Source organism: Corvus cornix, chromosome 2, assembly GCF_000738735.6.
Source record: "Corvus cornix cornix isolate S_Up_H32 chromosome 2, ASM73873v5, whole genome shotgun sequence".
Taxonomy (NCBI): Eukaryota; Metazoa; Chordata; class Aves; order Passeriformes; family Corvidae; genus Corvus; species Corvus cornix.
In genome coordinates, this window is record NC_046333.1 from 79,480,169 (window position 1) to 79,504,405 (window position 24,237).

The window sequence follows — 24,237 nt, forward strand, 5'->3', positions numbered from 1 at the left end:
TTTTCTGTATTTCATATCAAAGCAGTGCCAACAGTACACAGGATAGAAGTTTTAGATTAGCAGTGAAATAATATGTTATTGAAAAGGAAGAACTTAATTTTTTTTAGATATGAAATGGTGTTTCCAGAAGCCACATTCATGCAAATATACTTGAACTCTTGAATAGTCACTGCTTCCAGACTTTTTTGTCTTCCCCTCACTCCTTCTTTCTGTAGTGGAAATAACTGTAATTACAGCTAAGATCAGGTCAGAACAGAACCAGTATTTTCATGTATGGATGGGAGAGGGAGAAGCACATAGGTCAGGAGGCTCGTATCAGACTCTGTTGATTGAACTCTGCCTGCATGGGGCAGTTACAGAATTTATGTAGTTTTAGGTTATGCAACCCTATTCATCACCAAAACTGTATCACATAAACAATTGAAATTTTACAGATACTGAGTCTCTAGATGATTAAACCCTTTTTCAAGTAATTAACTCCTTCTCTTGTTAGTTTGATTGTGCTGATTGTCATGACCATTAACTGCAAATATTTTTAACAGGCCAGCAAAAATCTATGAGACGTTAACTATTTTACTTCTACATGTCTCTTGTTAAGAATTCACTTTACATAACTTTTCTAGTTTCTTTTCTGTTTAAAAGATAAATGGGATTGCTGAGCCTTTGCCAAGACACACAGCTCTTGTGTTTCATTTTATTTCAATGCTGTCTTTGTCTAGGCTGTCCTACTAATTGGTGAGCAAGGAACTGCAAAGACTGTTATTGTCAAAGGTTTTATGTCAAAATATAACCCTGAAAGCCACATGACTAAGAGTTTGAATTTTTCATCTGCAACAACCCCATTAATTTTCCAGGTATAGTAGTGATTAATCTTCTCATACAAGATGGCTGGATTCAGAAAATGTTCTGATAATTTGCCAGGAGGATGCTTCTGGAAGTGATTCTGAACAATAAAAAAGCACCTGTTCAAATGATCCAAGTGTCCTAACACATGATTTAAGACTTCTGTAAATAAATTGTTCCTTTCAACTTTTTCAGTAGTTATTGAGCTATTCTTGAACTTCTACAATACCATGCATATTATTTTCTTCATCATATGTTATGTTTTGTCTCAAATATATCAGTTCTCAATAACTGGGAAGATCTGTTAGACTTCACTAAACACTATGGGTAAAATAAGTGCTACCCACAACAATCTGTCATTAAAAGTGTGCTGTCCGCAATTTAGCTTTCAGTCATTTCAATTACTTATTAAAAAAGTAGCACATGCAGTGCAGCTGCTCTACAAAAAATTATGAATGCTTAACTTCTGAACTGTATTGTCTGTCCAAATTTCTACCAAACTAATTGGAATTATTTCAAGTGTCTTTAACCTCCTGGCAATATATTTGGGAAATATTTTCAATGCAGTCTGGTATGCCAGGCCAAAGCACTGGGCTGTAAGTGCTGTCTATAAGCTTGATGAATCACCTATCATCTGCCTCTATAGCCTAGCAGAAACTACTAACATGTTATATAATATACTGTAATGTAATTTTGGTCTAAATTTCCTAGGATCTTTCCTTCTATTTATTGGGCTATAAACAAAAAGCAATGTATTTTTATAAAATATATGTAGATTAAATTGACGATAGATGACAGTCTGATGATCAGGACATCTGAAATAGATATGCTAGACTAAGTCAATTCTCTGTTAACAATCTAGATCAAAACATTCTGTTGCGACACATGTTTTTAAATTACTTTAACTTCTTAAAATCTTGGTCTAACTGATACCACTTGTGTCAGAAGACAGGAGCCTAGGCATACTGTAAGAATGCAGATATTTAGGTTTACACTGAAGATAAACTATGAATGGTTAAGTCAGCTTTCACTTGGTATAGAGTAAATAAAAACTGGACCTTAAGAAGAACAGAGAAATGGAGAGATGATGAGAAGAACAGTAGTGGTAAGTCTACTATTGGGCAAAATTATCAAGTATATTTATGTATGTTCAATTATCAATGGATGCTTTTATGAAGTACACTGATACCTGCTGGAAAGGTCTTCCAGAATTTCATCTTCAATTTAATCTTTATTGCTAGCAATCATCAGTTTTGCTGATAAATGAATAAAATGAAAGAAAAGTTTGAAACTTATTCAGATTTATGAAACTGTTAGGCATGTTTTTCTACTGTAGACATCAGCCTCAGCCTAGTGCTGTGTAGCTTGGGATTTCAGACATTCTAGTTGAACTAGTGCAACTACCTCCAGCAGACGCCTTGCCTAAATCTCACTTAGTAAAATTCTATGTAACAGATCTATCAATATGTTTAAGTGATTGAATAATGTACGAAGTGAAGTGCTCTTTGTAACTATGCTGCTAATTGCTTTCTAACAGCGTACAATAGAAAGTTATGTGGATAAGCGCATGGGCACAACTTACGGTCCACCTGCAGGCAAAAAGATGACAGTCTTCATTGATGATGTGAACATGCCCATAATCAATGAATGGGGAGATCAGGTTAGTTTGTAAAAGCAGAAAAAAGAACACAAAAGTTTTTTTTTCTTTTCTCGCTATACTGTAAAATTGGCTTCTCAATCATTCAGAAGGGGGTAAATTTGATATGTAGTACTTTAATTTTAAACAGTTTTTTTAAAGAACCCATCTACATTACTTTGTCAGGAATTAATTGAGAATAAATATGCTGACTGCAAGAAGCAGCTTAAGTACTCCTTAAAACACGTCTGTATAATTTTAATAATGTTTTTTAACAGCATTCATTTTATAATTAAAAATAAGTTCTCTTTGGCACATAAACTGTGATAGCAAACTGACATTATGGGCAATAATTAAAATACTGTGAAACCTGAGAGGTAAGAAGTGTGTTCTCTGCTTTAGATAAAATGGAGGTAATCTTTATGTGCAAGGTTGTTCTGAAGTATATTGCTTTGGAAACTCATGTTAGAATTTCTATAGAAGTATAGCTGTAGGATGTACACTCTGTGGAGTGTTTTCAGCTTGTCAAACAGAAATGTAGCATATCCATTTATGGCTAAAGAAAACGATCTTGCACTCTTTCATATGGAAGTAATTCTATGTTTTCAGCTTGAAAACCATGCTTGTGTCCATTACATAGGAAACTTAAATATTTTTTAAATATTTGAAACATGCAAAGATGCATTAGTTTGAGCTTGATTAGAACAAACTGGAAATTTTGTGCTAAAAGGGAGAAGTTTTTCCAACACTAATGGAAATCATGCAGCATACAAGTGAGAATAAATTGTAGTATGAATGATTAGTTCTCAACTAGAGTATGCCTCTGCTCCCACAATTTTTATCCATAGATATTACCAAATGTGCTTATTTCTATCAGTGCATTTTTATCCTGCAGCAAATAAACAGAGGGTTAGGGGACAAAATAATGTTATACTCTTTGTTAGGTCTTTCAAATATATAAGTATGTTTTTTATTTCATTCAGTTGTATGTATAATATTCTGTTATATAAAACCTGGTTATTTTACAGGTCACTAATGAGATACTTAGGCAACTGATGGAACAGAAAGGACTGTATAACCTGGAAAAACCTGGTGAATTTACCAACATTGTGGACATTCAGTTTTTGGCTGCCATGATCCACCCTGGGGGAGGTCGCAATGACATTCCACAGAGGCTGAAGAGACAATTTTCGGTGTTCAACTGTACTCTGCCTTCTAATTCTTCCATTGACAAAATTTTTGGTAAAGGGAAATTACCTTTGTATCCATCCCATTTTTGAAAATAGTGGTTGATTTTTCCTTATCCTTCTATTTACACACATTATTGTTGAAATTGAGGCTTAACTCCCCTCTGACTTGTTTACCAGCACATTTTCCTTCAGTAATCACTCCCCACCTGCAACACCATCAGTCTGTAAGTTTTTCAGGTCCAGTCACATGTCTGAAACTCTCGGTATGCTCAGATTTAGTAAGAATGACATGAAGGTATAATTTTAGTGACAATGCTGGACAGTTGCTCAGGTGCCTCTGCTGCTAAAAATGAATGACTAAAGACTAGACTTTCACAAAGGATGGGATCATACTGATTTCAGACAGGAGGTTAGCTATTCAAAGCCAGCGGAAGCTATTTTGGGAGAAAAAAGAACATTTTAATGGGCAGTTAATTAAAAGTTAAATAACCATTGAGCTGGTGGCAGAATAGTGTTAAGAATGGCTGAATCAACATTTGAATAAAGACTGGAAAGCCATTTCAACAAATTGGAAAAGGTTTTGGGATTGAAAAAAAAAAGAAACAGAAACTTCAGATGATCGTTGCTCTTGGTGTTGTGTTGATGTGTCTTTGATTTGGCAATCTTCTTTTCCACAGGTGTAATTGGAGAAGGGCACTACTGTAGTGAGCGGGGATTTTCAGATGATGTGAAGAAAACAGTAGCCAAATTGGTTCCATTGACACGCAGACTGTGGCAGATCACCAAGCTAAAAATGTTGCCCACACCAGCCAAGTTTCATTATGTCTTCAACCTTCGAGACCTCTCAAGGATTTGGCAAGGAATGCTGAACAGTACATCAGAAGTAATCAATGAACCACAGGTAAGGGCAGCACATCAGTGGCCTTGTTATAATTAGCGCAGGAAAGAGGATGAAGAGTCTATCTTGGCATTTGAGTTTGCTTTAAAAAAATGCAACTTTAGTGGTTTTTGAGGCAAAGGTGTTTTAGTGCAGCTTTTATAGTACCAACTGAAATGACAACTTTGTTTCAAAACAGTAACAAACCCCACTTCTTTTGTCACAACAGTTTTCTTCTATCTGCTTTTCCTATTACTGAAAAATGCTAGTTTATTTGAAAGAAGTGAGAAAATAAGTGAGAAGCAATTAACTTACTTTGACCCAATGAAAATGCTCATATATTGATAAAAAAATTGAATAGTTCCTCCTCTCCATTACTGTCTTGACACTTTCAGTCACTACATAATTTCTGTCTAACAAAAGGTTTCTGGCTTATGGTTTAAAAGGAAGAAGAAGTAACAAGTTTAGTAATATTTTTTTCCATAATCCATCTTTCTTCCAGTAAACATAATTTCTCTTCTAATTGTTTTAAGGAAACTAATTTAGAGTTTTAAACTCTGAAACATGTGGTGCTGGAAAAGCAATGTTTATGGTAAATATGGAAAATTTGTTAACTATTTGGGTTATATACTCACTTCATGTACAAGGTTCATCTCTGATTGTTGAATAAGCTCCTGAATTCTACTACATCTAAAATTTAAACTTCAGAAAGGATTTTCATTTCCACAGCTAAAAATATTGAGCACTTAGATAATTATATATGTATGTATACACACAATCAATTAATGTCTTTTGAAGTGTAAAAACTAACTGGTCAAAATACTATTATATAAATTTACATATTAGTTCTGAGACTTGACATAGTATGTGTACAAAGTGCTGTAGGCTGAAACAAAAGATTCTCAAGGAGTACATGGAATTTTTTTCTATTACTGTATAGCAATAGTATAAGATTAAAACCAGTGCTGTTAGTATTAACAGCCTGACAGGTTTTCCTTTTTCATCCTATGACCAAACTTTAAAGGGACTTTAAAGGTATATTGAATTTGGAGAAGGAATAATATAAACACTTGAACATTTTTCCTTATTATTCTAACTACTTTGGCAGTAGAATTGGGAGTGACGTCTGTGTTTGACATGACATTATTTGTGCCATGATGCTTATATTTCCACCATTTTCTACTTAATGACCAGTTAGAAAACTGGTTTATCAATGCATAAACGTGTTAACTCGTACGGATATGGTTTTAGGGTTGGGGAAATGAAATCTTTGTACACTTCAGCTTGGAATGCTAGATTAATCTGAGGCTTCTTCCATAGTTAATTGAATATAATCTTAAATTGCTATTGGGCAGAATAAGAAGCTCAAGGTATCTTTTCTGAAGAACTCCCTAATATTATTTTTTTTCTAATGTTAATGGGATTTCAAAATAAAGAAATAAAGGCAAAGCTTTTAAGTTGGTATAGTTTCTTCGCAAGCCAAATGAGTTTCTCAGTACAAGAAAGACACACAGCTCCTGGAGCCTGTCTGTCAGAAAGCTACAAAGGTGGCTAAGGGACTGAAGCACCTCTTTTAAGAGCGGAGGCTGAGGGAGCTGGGCCTGTTCAGTCTCAAGATGAGAAGACTGAGAGGAGACCTCACCAATGTCTGTAAGTATCTGAAGGGAGAATGTCAGAAGGAGAGAGCCAGGGTCTGCTTGGTGGTGGCAAGCAATGGGACAAGAGGCAGGAACTGATTCACAGGAAGTTCCACCTGAACATGAGGAAGAACTTCTTTACTGGGCTGGTGATGGAGCACTGGAACAGATTGTCCAGAGAAGTTGTGGGGTCTCCCTCACTGGAGATATTCAAGAACCATCTGGGTGCAATTCTGTGCAATGTGCTCTAGGATGATTCTGCTCAAGCAGGGAGGTTGGACCAGACAACCTTGTGACTATGGTCCCTTCCAACCTGACCCATTCTCCTGTGATTCTGTGAAAAGCAATTTTTTTTTTTGTATGTAGGTGCTGATAAAGCTGTGGAAGCATGAATGTAAATGTGTTATTGCTGATCGTTTCACAACCTCAGAAGATGTTAATTGGTTTCACACAGCTGTGGCAAAACTCATTGAGGAGGAATTTGAAGATACAAAAGTTTTGCTGAATCATGAAACAGATGCATTCTTTGTTGACTTCTTAAGGGATGCACCTGCAAGAACTGGTAAATTTTGTTTTATTTGTCCATATAAAGGCATTTAGTGTTTCCCATTATGGTGGAATTTTAACAGCAGGACGTGGATTTCTGAGCTTTTAAATATATAAAACATGACATCTATTTCAAAGAGTCCTATGCTCAGATTAGTAATATGTTTACTAGTATGATGTACTCTTTTTGTCTCTGGGTTGCAAAATCACAATATGTTTGTCCCTGAGAGAAACAAATGATGACTTGAGATGAAATAGCTCAAACATCAACTTTTAGATCTTAGCTTCAAAGGAATTGTTAGTGATGCTAGTGATCTCAAGACCCTCAACCTATTCAAAGGTGGTTTTAATCAGCTGGTCTTGACATTGCTATTCAGTACTTGTGATTGTGAATCTTGAGACTAAACAAGAGTTTAAAATAATACATTTTGTTAGCTGTCTCTCTAAATAATGGAAAAGTCTGCCCTTTCTTAGGTTTTGTACTTAATTATACTATCCTTGGACTTTAATAATAAAACTGTAGGAACAGAATTAAGATGATATAATTCTTTTCAATGGTTCGAAACTGTAAAAATATCACTGCAGTTTAACTCCTTGAAGTATTTCTTATTAGCTCCTTATCAACTTCTAAGTTGTTTAAATGTCTTATTCAGATTGCAAGAAATTTATTTCCACCTGGAAAATTCATTTTGTTTAACTAGTGCTTTTACATGTTAAGATAAGAAGTCAATTGATTTAATTAGGTCTTAATCTAGAGGAGTGTTCATACGAAGAAGCAATACAGAGCTAAAAATTCTGAAATTAAGGTGACTTCAGGCATACAGGAAATGCTATATAAAGGACAGCTGAAAGAGAATTAATAATCCCTGTATTTTGAGAGATTAGATTCTGTGGTAAAATGTGATTTTCTTAAGCTATGCTTTTACAGAGGTATTTTTGTGTTTTAGTTTTGTTATGTTTTTCTGTTGTTTTTTCCTTGGAAACTGCTTGAGTTTTGGAATGGTGCAACAGAAAGGAAATGCAGAAAAAATTTGAAACAAGAAAAATGTTAGACACTATTCTAAATACAGTACACTGTGGTTGGGGTTTTTCCCCCACCTTTCTGTCCCTTCCCTTCACACTGGCTTCTAGTACTTTACTAAGCATTAGGGAATACTTATTTTACTGGAATAACTTATTTAATTGATTTTAATTCTACCAATTAGAGATAATGTTCTGAATTATATATTTCTTCAGTAAGTTAGAAGAGGTTTAGCAAAACTGATTGATCTAGGATAACTGGAAAAATACATCCTGTAGCATATATAGATCATGAAATCCTGTAACTAAATGAGCTAAACGTATGTAAATAAGAGCAAAATTGTACTGGTATTGTACTAGTATTATTTTTGAGGAAATCCAAACCACCAACCAAAAACCCTATTATGTCTGCCTGCTGGCACTGTTCCAATGAAATTTGTCAGTTGTTTATTGATGGAATATGGGCTGGATGAGAAGTGAGACGGATTGAAATTGGCTGAATGGTCAAGCCCAGACAGCGGGGATTAGTGGCTCAAAGTCTAATTGGAGACCATTAACTAGTGGTGTATCCCAGGAGTCAATACAGGGTCCAGTCATCCTCAACATTGTCTTTACTGGTCTGGGTGATGGGGCAGAGTGCACCCTCAAGACAGTTCACAGATGACACAAATCTAGGAGGAGTGGTTGATATGGCAGAGGTTGTGCTGCCACCCAGATGGACCTTAACAGGAACAAAAGGTTCAACAAAAGGAAGTGAAAAGTACTGGACCTGGGGAGGAAAAGTACCATGCACCAGTATATACTGGTGGTCACCCATCTGCAAGTCAACTTTGCAGAAATGGACCTCAAGGTTCTGGTTGACACCAACCTGAGCATGAACCAGCAGTGTGCCCTTGCAGGAAAAAAAAATGAGTGACATCCTGGGCTACATTAGAAGAAATGTAGCCAGCAGGTCAAGATAGGTGGTCCTTTCCCTTTTTTCAGCAGTGGTAAGGACACACCTGGAGTGCTGTGCCCAGGTCTGGGCTCCCCAAAATGAGAAAGACTTGATATACTGGATAAAATCTAATGAAGAACATCAGGAAATGCTTTTTTTCACTGTGACAGTGCTCGTACAATTGTCCAGAGATGTTGTGGAGTCTGTGCCTTTAGAGACATTCATAAGCCACCTGAGCATGGTCTTGGGGAGCCAGCTCTAGGGGCCCATCTTGAGCAGAGGGTTGGATCAGATGACCTTCAGAGATCCCTGCTGATGTCAACCTTTCCGTGATTTTGTTTGTTGTAAGAATTTTTATGAATGAAGGCATGCCACCTTTAAGCATGGTTAAGCTTATGAATGGAAAGATGAGGCAGCAGCACTGTTACCTCCTTTTTTGGTGGTTGACTTGTGGCTTTCAGATCACCTAATGAAACAAATGTATGCTAATTCACAGTGTATATATTTTCTTGTTGTGGCAGTTATTCATTTCAAGAGTATTTTTTTTTCTAGTGCAATTATTTAATCAATTTAGACTGTGTTACAGAAAAGATTATTTGCAATTTTTAACTGCAGTATTTATTTACCTTCATTCTCTGGTGCTATTTTTTTTCTGGGACCTAAATAAGTATCATTTTTCATCATTCAAGTTTCAGATATAGAGAAAGGCGGCTATTTAGGTTTTTTTTCATTTTGTTTTAAAACTTAAGTTGCTGAAATTACCATTTCTTGCAGGTAGGGTGTACTCAGCACTCTCATATGTACATCTAATATATAATATTATGTATAATAAACCTGTTTCTGGGTGATGAAACTTCTAGTTATCTTCACTTATCCCCTCATTGAACCTTTGTCAATTACTCAAACTGCTAAGGTTTTCTTACTTGCTTTTTGTTCTAGATGAAAAACCTGAGGAAGTTAATTTAGATATTCCCAAAATCTATGAACCAATCTCCTCATTTCATCAGCTACGGAATCGTTTAGATAAGTTTTTACAAACATACAATGAGAATGTTCGTGGTACTGGAATGGACATGGTTTTCTTTGAGGATGCTATGGTTCATTTAGTCAAGGTACAGTCTTGTTGGATTGCCATTTGTTGCTGTTCACTTGCCCTCACCTCTTTTGAGGAGAGGTATGCATGAATCAAGGTAAATTAATTCTAAAACTGAAGGCAACTAATTTATTGCTAGCAAATATTTGATCTGTCACTCTGTGACTAGGTATTAAAACCTATTAAAAAATTTTCAGAAAATGCACCAGATGGAACTATTCTTTTATACCTACCTTTTATGTTCGGTGGGATCATGGTGCTAGCTATTCTAACTGTATTTCAACCTTCCTTCTTCTTAATTCTTCTGGGAGCTCTTCCTGTCTTTGTAATGAGTCAAATGAAATTCCGGTTAAGACATAATTGGTTGCTTCTGAAGGAGTATGGGCAGCAGAGCAGGAATTAATGTAGTCCAAAATTCTTTTGTAGATCCACACTATGCTCACTACTTTTAAAGTTCTTTTGAATATGGATTGGAACTGACCATAACTTTTAGCACAGCACAGCTTGATATGATTGTTCACACAGAATAGGCCTCATACAAAGGAGAGCCTTTTTTTTTTACACTAGAACCCCTGTTGTCTCAGTTGAATTCTGAGGTTTTCAGTCTTTCTTAAAGTAAGTTATTAAGAACTAAATATAGAATTGCACTATCCCCCAAAATAATATATTAAATATCAAAACCATTTAAATTTAATTGTAGTTGACGAACACATTGCATCTGCAGTTTTCAAAATTTTGGGGGGAATTCTTGTAATTTCACAAAATTAGTCCCTTTCTAAGGTTCTCTCTGCAAAATGGATGATGGTCTGCTGTGGATTTCTTTAGGACAATTGTAAATCGTCATCATACATAACAAGTTTCTCATTTATTCCTAATAAAAAAACTATAGAAATTCAGGATCTAGTAAAAGAAAATTTTTTTTCACTGAACAGCCACTTGTCATCAGGAATATCTTCTTTGGGTATCTAGATGGTAAATACCTAAAATATTTTATTAGTCTTTGCTTGGATGAAATGAGTATGTAGTGCTTCTAGGATTCTAAACTCCTGAAAACACCAACAACTCGGTAGACCTGAGACAGCTTGTAAGAGAAAGTGAGATAGGCACAGTCGAGGTAATGCCTAATCTGAGCTGACATAATATGACTTGAATGAGTTAAAGCTGAGGGATATGTTAAACAGAGAACGAAGTTTCCAATTAATGGCTTGTGTGCCTCTGCCTGGAAAAGATCTAACAACCATTATTGAAGTGATCAGTGATATTCCAGGGAGGGCATGCAAATTAAATTTTTTTCTCTGGTTAAATACTAGATTTTATCTTTCTCATGAAACATTAGCCTATGGAAAATAAAAAGTACATTGCACTCAATGTGTAAAATAAAGAGGTTTAAAATTAGAGGAAATTAGCATGACTATTTTAATAGCTTGGAAAGAAGTAATTTAGAGGAAAGGCAAATAAATAGGTATTCCAGATTGCTTCTTGACATGATGGAATTCCAGGGTCATCAAAGAAATGTTCAAGATAATAAAGAGAACAGAAGCCAATACCGTGCATCATTGCTCATACAGAGGAGACCAGCTGCTAGCCACCTGGCTGGTATTATCATGTCTTTGAGAGGGAATTGGCTCTGTGCTGCTCTGGGTATTAATGTCGGCTCTTCTGAGTACTGTGAGGGTCTGTCCACTCGCAACTGATAGGCTGTGGAGCAAGTTTGTCTCCTGTACTTAAAGACATGTTTTCTCAGCATCAGGTAATGTCTTCTACCTGCATCCAATGTTTCATGGCATTGTTTTTTGGCTGTGGGCAGTGGAACAAGTATGAAGGTCACAGTTAATGCTGAAATTTTTTTTTCTCTGAATTCTAAAGGGTCTATTTGTTGCACGGTCCTGAATTGAAGGGAAATGTGGAGCAGTAGTAAGCTGCTGCCTTTTGATTTAAAAGATAAATAATGAAGTGGGAAAGAAACATAGATCTAATTGGGAGATGTTTCACTGTGATCAAATATTCATACTGATACTGTGCATTTTTACAGTCAAGTAAATGAGAAGCTTAACAAGTTTCATTACAAAGGCAGTATTATTACCTGCTGCAGAGAATACTGAAGAGTCTTTGTCCTGAATTTTACATGTCCGGGACATCCTGTCTCTCTGGTCCCAGTGAAAGGACCTGGTGACATGTGTCTTACTAAAGTTATCCAGAGGTCATGGCATTGGGGAAATTATTATTTCCTTCCCAATTTTGATAATCTGTCATGCTGTGATAGCACATCACTAATAAATCACAGCTGAGATTCACTTGTACTTTGTGGAAGCGAGAGGTGTAATTTTACTGATAACTGAACATACACAGTGATGGAATCAAATGGTTGCTATACTATTTGACAGGTTAACAGAAAATACTGCAAAGTACAAATGTCCACAGAATATATTAATAGTAATATAGAATGCCTTAATTAAACCTTGAAATTTTCATTTGTTCTTCATTTCTAATATAACTTTATTATTGCAGTAGCATAGAATTTTTGGATGTGTAACTTTTACACATTGTAGCAATAAATGACTGGTATATTACACAGATTTCTCGTGTGATTCGCACTCCTCGTGGAAATGCTCTCTTAGTTGGAGTTGGTGGCTCAGGAAAGCAGAGCTTGACAAGACTGGCATCCTTCATAGCTGGCTATGACACATTCCAGATAATGTTGACAAGGTGAGCATAAGCTGAAATTTAACTAAATAAATAACTTGTGTTTTAACTCTTCCTATAAATAAAACAGGCTTACATTCTCTGCTTAACATAGTCTGATCATCATCATATAGAGTGGAAAGACATGAAAATCCTTTGAGACTTACTAGATTTGCTTGATTTTCTACAGTAATTGTGAATTTTTACCATCTTTGGAGTAGTAAATTATTTTGTGTGTTTCACAGAATGAGAAGGAATACTGGTAGTGTCAAGTTATCTTTGAGTCTTTACACAGTGCACTAAATTGTACTGAAAATACTTTTAGGTGGTTATATAGCCAAAATGCCTTCATGAGTTTATCTTGTAATATTTGAAATGCTGTCATATGAGGAGGTTGAATCCTTATCCTTGCCCATTAATTTGGTAGGTCTTATGTGTATGTCAAGTATTTTGACAATCTTTTCCAAGGATATTTTGCCTTATTTCATATTGTTCAGCCCAACGTGGTTTCTTTTGAAACGACTCACAAAAGATAAAAAAAAAAAATTATAAATCCTTCTCTGAATGCCTTAGAATGAATGCCTCCCAAACTGTCTGTAGGATAGGTCAGTTTTGGCACTCAAATAAGATATAATTTTAGAAAAGTAAAATTATTTTAAATCTTTTGGATGTGTGTTGGCTGCAGAAGAAATTGTAGATTCACATGTGGGAATGTCCCTCGGTGAGGGTCTCATCCCAGGATCTATCTGGAATAAGCACCTTTTGCCTTAAGTTCCAAGACATTGTTACTAACTTAAATTTGCTTGGGTTTTTTACTCTTTTGGGAAAAAGACATTTTTAAAAACAGAATGAATATTTGTTCAACTAACCCTTTTTTTTTTTTTTTAAGATCATACAACAGTTTAAACTTGATGGAAGATCTGAAACTCTTATACAGAACAGCAGGACTGCAAGGCAAAGGCACCTGTTTTCTTTTTACAGACAATGAGATCAAAGATGAGTCTTTCTTGGAATATGTGAACAATGTTTTGTCATCAGGAGAGGTAAGATGCCCCCTCATGATCGACGCTTCATAAAATTTATAATTCTGAAGTAAAATAACAGAAATTATTTGAATATTCTATTGTAAGTCAAGGAGTACGCTTTCAAGAACTAAAATTCAAGTGCTCCTTATCATTAGAGTATTATTAAAAATGGAGGCAGTCTACAAAATCTACAAAATCCTAGGTTAGAGTGAGACAAACTATCTCAAGGGACATGAGAATAGCTTTAAAAAAATAAAATTGAGACTTGGGAAATATCACAGATGTTTTAAAAAGCTCTCTGCTAAATTAACTATTAGTGTATGGTTAGTTTTTGAACGGTAAATTTATGTCCGGAATGGATGGGATGGATTTTATTCCTTTTATTTACTTATTTATTATTTCAGGGTTATGTTTCAGAGTAATTGCTACTAGTTATTGGAATATAAAGAGAAGGAATCAAAGCCATTGGAGAGTGGGGTTTAAATTTTTAGAGCAAGTTAGATTTCAGTCTGTTTAATAGAATCACTTTAGTAAAAGTTCTTGTTTAAAGGAGTTGGTGGGTCCTAATAACTGCAGTGTCCAAGATGTATGTTCCTTCCTGCAATGCTGTGTATTAAGAGAACCCTGTGCTATATACTCTATTTTGGATCACCTCAAAAAGCATGAAAAATCTTCCTTTTTCCCAAAGGTGTCAAACTTATTTGCCCGTGATGAAGTAGATGAGATCATTAGTGACCTCATTCCCTCCTTCAAAAAGGAACATCCACGAAGACCTCCAACCAGTGAGGCTCTGTATGACTACTTCATGACCAGAGTCCGGCAGAACCTTCACATAGTTCTTTGCTTTTCACCAGTAGGTGCAAAATTCCGAAATAGGGCCCTGAAGTTCCCTGCTCTCATTTCTGGATGCACTATAGATTGGTTCAGCCGGTGGCCTAAGGATGCTCTGGTGGCAGGTACATGTAGGTTTTATTTTTGCAGAGATATAATTTTCTGATCAGTGATCATGTAGCTGTTTTAATTGTGTTGAATTTTGCCAGAAGAAACTTACTTGATTCTAAAATTTGATGTAGCTATTTTCTTCTTTAAAGCTTGCCTGTATTAAGCTGTTGAAATATTTCTAACAGAGGAAAGGTTTTGAACACAGTTTGAAGAAAAATACCCTGTGAAGATGTCTTAAAGCATTAGTAAAGAAGGCAAAGATGCTACTAAAGAAAGAGATTATTTGTTACTGTGTGTGTGATAGGGCATACAGAGGAATGCAGTGATTACCCAGTCCCTGGTAGGTAGCAGGTTCAGAGTGAAAAAGCAGTTACACACTTTGAAGATGAAAGAATGCTGGATCCTTGCCTGTATTTTTTACTGAGAATAATAATACTGAGAATAATGCTCAGAACCTGATGGTGAAGAGTAAAGAAGTCTGGGGTTTCAGAAGCTGGGTGAAAGCCAAGATAACAAATACATGCTGGCCTGTTTTATAGTGACTTGGTTATAAGCTAAGATATTTTCTTAAATATTTACTTACGTTTAGGCTTTCTTTCTTTCCTAAGTATCTGAACACTTCCTGTCCTCATTTGATATGGACTGCACTGCTGATACAAAGACGGAAATTGTGCAGTGTATGGGCTCATTCCAGGATGGAGTGGCAGAAAAGTGTTCTGATTACTTTCAAAGATACAGACGTTCTACACATGTGACTCCCAAATCCTACCTGACCTTTATTCAGGGATATAAAACCACATACAAAGAAAAGCATGCTGAAGTACAAACATTATCAAACAGGTAAACTACTCAGGTAACTTCTGTTTTTCTGTAGTTTTCTTCCACAGGTAGGTATATTCTGATATGCTTCATTTCAGTGCATGGATTGTCTCCTTGCACAGCAAAAAAAGTTATTTTTAATTCCTGGAATTGTGTAAAGGTGTGACTTATTCAAATACTGTAGTTCCTCTTGTCATATAAGCTAAAAACTATATATATTTGGAGGGGAAAAAAGAGTAGTCATGCATGAAAAATAGAGCTAGAGGGAAATACAAGGTGAATATAAATGATACCTGTGTGTTTTTAAAGAGTGAAAGAAAACACCTACATGTAATTTCATAATATATTCATAGTAGCATTTAGTTTGCCAGGCAGCAACTTTTGTTTTCTTGATGAACACTTGTATCCTCCTGTTAGGAACATGTAAGAAATACGCTTGGTGGTTTTGTGAACACAGAGCCTCACCTAGAGTGCTGAGCTTTGTACTTGTAGATTATTAAAATGGTTTTGATATACTTTTTCCTATTTTCAGATGCTTTATTAAATTAATGAGATCTATTTGCAGATATATCTTCATGTCAGGAACACTCAAATATAATGGAGAATTAGCAGTTGGTGTATCATTTGGTAATACCCTTAAGAAAAACTGCCTTCTCAGTTTTGAAAAACTGTCAAAAAGAGCTGGAAACATTTAAGAAAGACTTAAACTAGTTTATTTCGCTTTGAAACATTCTTTGTCTTCAAAGTCAAATTGAGTTTGAAATCTGTAGTTACATTATGGGTGAAGGCTTGTAAAACAGAAAGGTCTGGTCCTGTTATCTACCTTCAGATTTAGCAGGTTAGTTCATGCATTCCAAATCGTTTTACTTCACCCTAGTATCTTAGTTGAATTGTCTGAATTGCTCTGGCGGGTGTTTCACTTCGTCTGTTCTCCTACATTTGTTCAGCCGTCCAAGTACTCTGTAGCCTTTGCAACAGCAGCCTTGGAGACGCCACTTAAACTTGTATGAAAAGTCCCAAGTGAAGACTTTTTGAAAGAAAAAAAGCACTGTTGAAGGGGCATTTTAGTGCTAAATCAGAGAATTCTTACCTCAATATTTGTTTTCTGTTACCCTCTTTTGCTTGGTCTTGATTTCTTTTCAGTGTCCACTTCAAGTAAGAAATATTGATTGGTTATAATTCTCAGAATTTTAGTAATCCAAAAATGCTTTCTGCTGTATAGAACTCAGTTCTTTGAGTATTGGCTCAAGAGGGACAGTGACAAATATGGAGCCAACATATAGGATTTTTATGCAAAGATACAGACATACTGTTAGATTAGAAGTGGGTAAAATTTCAAGCCACAAACTTTGTTCACGTATTTTATTGTCCACTTTATTGATTCAGACTTGGGTGAAAGTTCTTGTCCAAGTTTTATTTTTGGTGTAAAACATCATCTGCAATTGTTCATTCTGATTGATGTGATTCATTCTACAGATGGAAAGTAGAGTGTAAATTACAAAGTGAATGAGATGCTTTTTATTTTGCTTTTTAACTTCAGAATAAATACTGGTCTGGAAAAATTGAAAGAGGCCTCTGAGTCAGTGGCTGCTCTAAGCAGAGAACTGGAGGTAAAAGAAAAGGAACTTCAAATTGCCAATGAAAAAGCTGACATGGTATGTACAGCCTTCAAAGTTTACTGCTGTTTGATATTTTTTTTTCCTTTTATTCCTTCTATTTTGAAAAGATTGATCAATTAAAATGAAGTGTTGGAAAGAAAGGATCTTGGAGAAAATGATCTTATTTGAGTTTTCTGGAATTGGAAACATATGATTTTACAAAAAAATTCTTTTAACTATGGCATGTGGGTTTTCTCCCATTCTAGGTATTGAAAGAAGTTACTGTAAAAGCACAGGCTGCTGAGAATGTGAAGGGTGATGTTCAGAAAGTGAAAGACAAAGCCCAAGCTATTGTAGACAGTATCACGGCAGACAAAGCCATTGCTGAAGAGAAGTTGGAAGCTGCCAAGCCTGCTTTGGAAGAGGCAGAAACAGCCTTACAGGTTAGTATTTGGACCATATATAACATTAGCACTAAGAAATACAAAATTGCAGGTGCACTGCATACCTCTTCACTTGGCAGAAAATAAATATACATATTTTGAGGCTTTTTAGGTTCTGTTTTGTTCTTCTTTTTTCACGTGAGTACCAAACCTCAAATAGTCAGCTTTCAGAAAAGGGCAAGTTTTAACTTTCTTTGAAACTGTAATTGATATATCATGTGCTGCAGGTTGATGACAGACCAGTAACTGAATACTGATACTGTTACTAAACACGTTTTTTGCAATGAGTGAAGTGCTTCCCATGTAAAATCAGTTGTAATTCCATCCAAATCCAAACCTCCTATTTTATGTTTTCACAAAGAAATTGCATTTTCAATGAGTTTTCTGGTCCACTATTTTGTGTCTTCTTAAAAAAATTTTTTTTCTTAGGAGTTGTGGCATTACCAAGACTTCATTTCCTTCACCATACTTTTCTTGTAAAGCTTTTTTAATAGAATAGAATAGAACCCTTTGCCCATATATTTAAGATTAAAAAAATCAATATTAGTTGATCTTGCGTAATATTTATCTTTATGTCTGTTCAGTTGACTTCATAGGAGGATGTACCTCAAGACATTTTGCTGTGAGCAGTAGTAGAGGAATCTGCAATAGACTTGTTAAATGCTAGCAGGGAGCTCACATCCCAAGAAACAATAAATTATGAAGAAAACACCTGAAGGGTAGACAAACCTCAAAGAGTTTTTATGTAGATTTACTGGAAAGTTAGCCTTTCCATTTGAGAGGCTGCCAGCAGTTGTGATGGTTAAAGACTGATTTGAAGGAATGCCATGATTTTCTTTTAAATCTAGCATAGCAAAATTTTCATGGATCTTCTGAATGTAAGACTTCACTTCGAGTGAGAGACATCTAACGGTCTCCGACTGCCATGATTCTTAAAGCACAGTGTGAAAAAGTCTAAATGAAGGTTGATGACCTGACAGCTGGGGAGAGTGGAATAAGGGAGAAGATCTGTATTATAATACCCTGATATACTCTGATATATAGCCACAGGAAAAAGGTTAAAGAACTAGCAACAACAACTAACCCAGTAGTCGGCAAGCATTCTGACAAGTGAAAAAATAAGCAATGTTAACTGGTCAGCATCTCCAGTATAAAGAGAGCACCAGTGCTGTGTGTCTGGACCTGTCTCTTATTAAAGCTTACTTTCTGCTTTTGACTAAAATGGCTGAACCAAAACAATACTGCTCTTCTTGAAATGTAGGGTGATAATAAATGAAACACTGATTTCAAGAAAAAGCAATGCTAGCATTATTGTAAGACTTCACAATGGGAAAAAGTAGTTTGGCTCAATCTTGAAATTCTTGAATTTTCTTGGAGGGGTTTTCAGCCACTGGGAGCTGGCAGAAGCGGGTTTTACCCCTTGTGTGCCGACACAAAGAAGCCCGGAGGTCAACGCTGAAACCCCTCTGGAAGGTGGCACTCAGTGCCCATCACACAACAAAAAGGGGTAGAGCCCCTCACCCAAAAGGGGCTGTATCCTTCTGTCACTGTTAAGCAGGCACGCAGGCGAAGGCAAAGAAGCAAAGAGAGGGGACTCTCCATGTGTGTTCCACGCAGGTTCATTCCTGTGAAATGACAGAGACCAAGAGGCAAATCGGTGAGAGGGTCCAAGGACCTTATACTGGGTACAGAATAGGTGGGGAAAGGGATCTCAGCCAATGGGATAGAGACAAGTAGGCGGGGTTGACAGGAAGGGAACCAATGGGAACAACATATAGGAGGGACTCAGGGAAGGATCCAATGGGGCGTCGAGGAACAAGGAACTTTCTAGAACTAATGCATATTAAAGAAGAGAAATGAATATACATAACTTCATACATAAAACAGGAAGGACAAAATATTAACCAATCGGGAAAACATGCAAAAGACAAAACAAGGGACTCATGGGTTCTCACCATGACCGAAAGTTGCGTGCTAAACTCAAGTTGCTGACCCCCACGGTTGTCCGAGTCCTCCTCAGGAGACAGAGTGGTTCGAGCCAACTGCATTGCCACATTTTCTATAATAATTTGCTTTGTGTATGCCAAAGGGGAAAGGCAAACTAGAATAAAAACAGGCCTGTGAGCATGAGTATATTTATTCTCAGAATTCATTCATTCATTCACTCACTCCCTTAAGCAAGAATTTTCTCTGTATGGGTCTGCATCTTTCAAAAAATGAATCTCATTACAGGTTTGCAAATTCTAGCTGGGATTCTTACAGTAGAATTTTGCTTGAATAGTAGATAAATGCCTATTAAAATATTTAATAAATAGAAAGGTCATTACCCAGATGAAAAAAAAAAGTGATTAGCTATTTCACTCAGTTTTTTTACATATTTTAGGAATGATAAATGCCGCATTAAGAGAAATATAGGTATAAAACATCTTATAAGCATTTCTAAACATATAGTGAGATTAGTTTTTAAAAGTTTGAGTAAGAATTGTCAAGGTTCAGTAAAACTTTGTTGCACTTTGCCCTGTAATAAAAGTAGCTCATTAAATGCACAACTATAACAGAGTAAATAAATAAATAAAAATTAAATGTAACAATTTTGCTACAATTTGTATGTTAGGGGAAAAAGTCTGAGCTGACTTTCCTAACAGTCACTAAGAAACACTGGTTAAAGTTTTCACACAGATAAGTGGAAAAACTGTGGTGAATTATTTAGTGCACATTGGACCCAAATAGCAGCAAAATATTGAAGGGAAACAAAGGCCTGGCAGAGAGAAGGCGATCTGGACAGTCTGCAGCACCTTGCAGTCCCTTTATTGAAGTACAGACACAAATAATTAAAATCTGACTTCATGAATTCCCAGTGAGGCGCGTGCTAGGCTAGAAGCAAGGTGACGTAACACTCACAGTAATCTGTTGCTTACTGTTTGGGCTGTCATGTGCTCGGACTGATTAAACTGCCTTTGAATAAGCCAAGCTTCTGCTCAGAGTTGTGTGTGTTATAGGAGCGGGTCTGCCCATCAGCAGTTCCCATTGTTCAGTGCTGGTTTTGCTCTGTATGTGGTGCAGCAGCTGCTCAAATCAATTCTTCTCTAAGGAGATATCTTCAGCAGACTTTTCTGATAGTCCTTTCTGATTCATGATGTAGAGTTATGAGTTACAGTGTTAGACTTGGCACCCTAGGCTTACTTTGCCATTCTTAATAGGGCCTAGGTTTTCATACATTACTATAATTTATTTTTCTCATAGGCCTGCTTCTACATCAGAAAGGTAAGTGGTGTAGATGTATTAGAAGATGCAAACTGGTAAGATGTATTAGAAGGTGCAAACACTTAACAAGCTTGCTCACTGGTTTCCTTAATTTACCTTCATTTGCCAGATGTCAACAGAAAGTATTTCCTTTCTAGACTCAGTTGCTGGTCAATATATTCGCATTTAAAAAAACAAGTAAAATTCCGAGATATTTCTGGTTTGCTCTTTTTTTTGTCAAAACAGTTCATGGTAGTTTTAAGTTTTAAGGTGCTGCTGTGGAGGTGCTGTGCTGAGGTTTCCTAGTAGTTGATAGGAGTTAGTAGTGAAAATCTGACTTGGGGGGTCCTTCTAGCTTCATGCTTTTCAGAGGTAAAAATAACATAAATTTTTTTTCTCCCATTAATACTGTTGGTGAGCTTATGCTTCATGTTTCATTAAATAGACAATAACAGTATTTGATTTCCCCTTTGTTTTAAATTCCTAGACAATAAAACCTGCAGATATTGCCACTGTCCGCACACTGGGTCGACCTCCTCACCTCATCATGCGTATCATGGACTGTGTGTTGCTGCTCTTCCAGCGTAAAGTCAACCATGTGAAAATTGATCAGGAGAGGTGCTGTACCGTCCCATCATGGCAAGAATCTTTGAAACTGATGACAACAGGGAACTTCTTGCAGAGTCTACAGGTGCTTGTGCAATCTTTTTTTTTTTTTTTTGTAACGCAAGAAAATAAGGGACAACGTTTTCTCTGGTGTTCAGAGGAGAACAGATGTGCAAGTGGAATCACACAACTGATTTGAAATGTTAAGGGCTTAAGAATAAGTATGTCAGAATGAAATAAGCTTGACTCCTTCTTGCAAAGTCATGTCATAAATAAATTATAATTTTTCCTAAGTAAGGCAATGAAATTGTTTTCAGTGACAAATGACTCAAAGCTTTAAGCATTTGGTTTGGATAGCCATTACTTATCTGTTTCATTAAAGCTGATAACAAACATATTTTTTTCTGGTATTTAACTTTTCATTAATTTTCAACATCACAACTTGTGCACTGGCTTGCAAAAGCATAGATGATTATTAGGATGAACACAATCAGAACTTTTTAAAATTTGGGATTTTTGGTTCATAGCATTTGTCTAGGGAAATTGAAAGAGTAACTAACTGGTGAGCAAATTCCTTTTCATAACTTAAACTAATAATATTATGATTTATCTAGTTGGAATAAATGGTATGTTGTCCTGCTCCAGTGAGTTTTATCATCCCTGATTTCTGCATTTTGAGTTTACTTAATTTGTCACTGGTCTAGTAGGAGGCTCGACCAGCTTTGTATGCTTGGTAGTGGCATGGATGTTATTTATGTAGTATTCATATTGCATCTGCTTGTAAGAGTTTTTAATTTACTAAAGGACTTCAGCATTTCATTTTCCTTGTGCATAATTAAACCTATTCATGCTTCAGGGAATAGCTACATTTCAAGTTCTTCAGTGATAGACTTTCATTATACTTTGTAAATAAATTTGAGGGAGAAAACTGAGAGCTTCTCGGGTGGAAAAATGAAAAATATGCTTTTTGGGGAAAAGAGAGGGTAAAAATAAATTCTTTAAAAATGAAATACATTCCAATAATTAGATAAGGTAATCTAAGGATAAGATAGCTGGCTTTCCCATTCAAAGGACTGTCTTGTAAAATGTATGTGTATCAACCAGAACTAAGCTGTTCCTTTTCTTTTTGAAGATTGTTAAACACTTATACTCTCTTAAACAAAATGAAATTTCAAGCAGGATCAGTGATATTTTGAATCAACAATTAGCTGTGTAACAGTAATAGTAAGATAGCAAAGATCATAAATGAAGACAAACTTTTTTCTGTTGTGTAAGAATATATAACAGTGGAATAACTTTTTAAAGGTCTCAAAGATGCATGACAGAAATAATTTAGGTATAATTTACACTTATTACATACCTTATAGATATTGCACTTTTAAATTTTTTTTCCCAGCAATTTCAGAAGGACACAATTAATGAAGAAGTGGTAGAACTTTTGAGCCCTTATTTTGAAATGGCGGACTACAACATTGAGACAGCTAGGAGAGTGTGTGGGAATGTTGCTGGCCTTTGTTCGTGGACCAAAGCTATGGCTGTATTTTTTTCCATCAACAAAGAAGTATTACCTTTAAAGGTACATCTGTTACAAGTCACAAACACCCTTTGCTCCTTCTCATCCTCACCTGTTTGCACATGAGGATTTAATCTATGGGAAACTTCATCTGCCTTATTTGAACTGGTGCTTCCCTCTCCAAAAATTTGTTATCTTGAACACTCCAATTCTACAATAAAATATATTTCAAATGTACTTCCACTTGTAAGTTGTCAAAATTATGAAAGAGATGGTGCAGTTTTATGCCTCTAGACTCCTACTGAATGGGGTTAAAGCATCTGTCGTCTAGTTAAATACACTACTGCAATTGCTCTACCTTAATTTAGAATTAAGTAGAAAAATGCCTCGAGATTTGGTTAATATTCCAAATCTCAGTTCATAAGAAGATTATTCAGAGACTCTTTTTCAGTGTTATGTAGAGAAAAAAACAGGCCTAAGTGGTTAGAATGAATGTCAGGAAGAAGATGGTCAAGCAGGTTTAACAGAGAATAGCTTGTATTTATAATAGGAATGGCTGAGAGGGAAGCAAGTTTTGTATTTAGACATAGCATATTGGTTGGACAAATCAAGTAGGCTTCTAGAGGCATCATTCTCTTCTGCAAGCCATGTAAGACTAACTTCTGTGTCAGATGAAGAATGACTGGCATTCCTGGAAGTGTTTTAAATTATTTTTTTCTAGTTGACATTAAACCAACTGCTTAAGTGCAGTTATCTGAAATAAGAATTTAGTTTGTTGTAAAATTCAAATAAAAGTTTTACTGAGTGGTGAAATCTCTACTGAACAGTTTGATTTGGAAATGTAGTACAGGAAAACTTTCTGAAATATATTATAGCAAATTCTTTGAAATTCTCTGTGTATGAATACACTTTTATGTTTTTATGCTCTGTAGGCTAATTTAGCAATTCAGGAGAAACGCCTAACCAGTGCTATGCTGGATCTGCAGAAAGCTCAAGAAGAACTGGGAGCCAAGCAAGAAGAATTAGAAATTGTGCAGGCAGAGTATGAAAATGCAATGAGAGAAAAACAGGTGAACGGCTCTTCACAGAAAAGAAGTTTTTACCCTTACTTTAAGGAACACTTAACGTGTTCTTTCAATTTCACTATTATTCCTTGAAAAAGATGTTGATGGACAGTGGATAAGAGACAGATAGGATTTGTATGCTGCCTCTTTGGTTTCTACCTCTCCTTTGCCTCTGACCCTCTCCCCTCTTCCCTCCCACCCCACCAAAAACTATTTTATTTGTATTCTTTATTTAGTGCCTACTACTGTAACTTCAAGTTTCATGTATGCTATATGTATAATGTATTTCAAATTCTGGGTGGAATTCCCCAGAATTAATAAGTATCAGGAATTTTGCATGCTATTCAACAACTACACCAAAATGAAAGTTAAGAACAGAAATATTAAAAAGAAATACTGAATCAAGTTTCTGACAGATGTTGATAGTTTGTCCCGATATAATTTTTTCATCTCACTGTCCCTGCTCTGCATGGTGATAGAGATGTTTGAGAATACATTTTTAAGCTCTTGTTTATCTACTGGT

General features: G+C 35.8%; 1 protein-coding gene across 1 annotated transcript in view; it reads left to right on the forward strand.

The window, feature by feature from the left end:
* Positions 1–24,237, forward strand: part of DNAH5 (dynein axonemal heavy chain 5) — a 114,113-nt gene that overhangs the window by 64,909 nt on the left and 24,967 nt on the right. Inside the window, exons 47-61 of the mRNA XM_010400197.4 lie at positions 720–854; positions 2,381–2,503; positions 3,508–3,721; positions 4,347–4,570; positions 6,550–6,745; positions 9,626–9,798; positions 12,355–12,485; positions 13,351–13,504; positions 14,175–14,442; positions 15,037–15,268; positions 16,788–16,902; positions 17,112–17,288; positions 21,019–21,222; positions 22,534–22,713; positions 23,583–23,720. Coding sequence (XP_010398499.4) covers positions 720–854; positions 2,381–2,503; positions 3,508–3,721; positions 4,347–4,570; positions 6,550–6,745; positions 9,626–9,798; positions 12,355–12,485; positions 13,351–13,504; positions 14,175–14,442; positions 15,037–15,268; positions 16,788–16,902; positions 17,112–17,288; positions 21,019–21,222; positions 22,534–22,713; positions 23,583–23,720 — 2,664 coding nt within the window. The remainder of the gene's footprint in view (positions 1–719; positions 855–2,380; positions 2,504–3,507; positions 3,722–4,346; positions 4,571–6,549; positions 6,746–9,625; positions 9,799–12,354; positions 12,486–13,350; positions 13,505–14,174; positions 14,443–15,036; positions 15,269–16,787; positions 16,903–17,111; positions 17,289–21,018; positions 21,223–22,533; positions 22,714–23,582; positions 23,721–24,237) is intronic.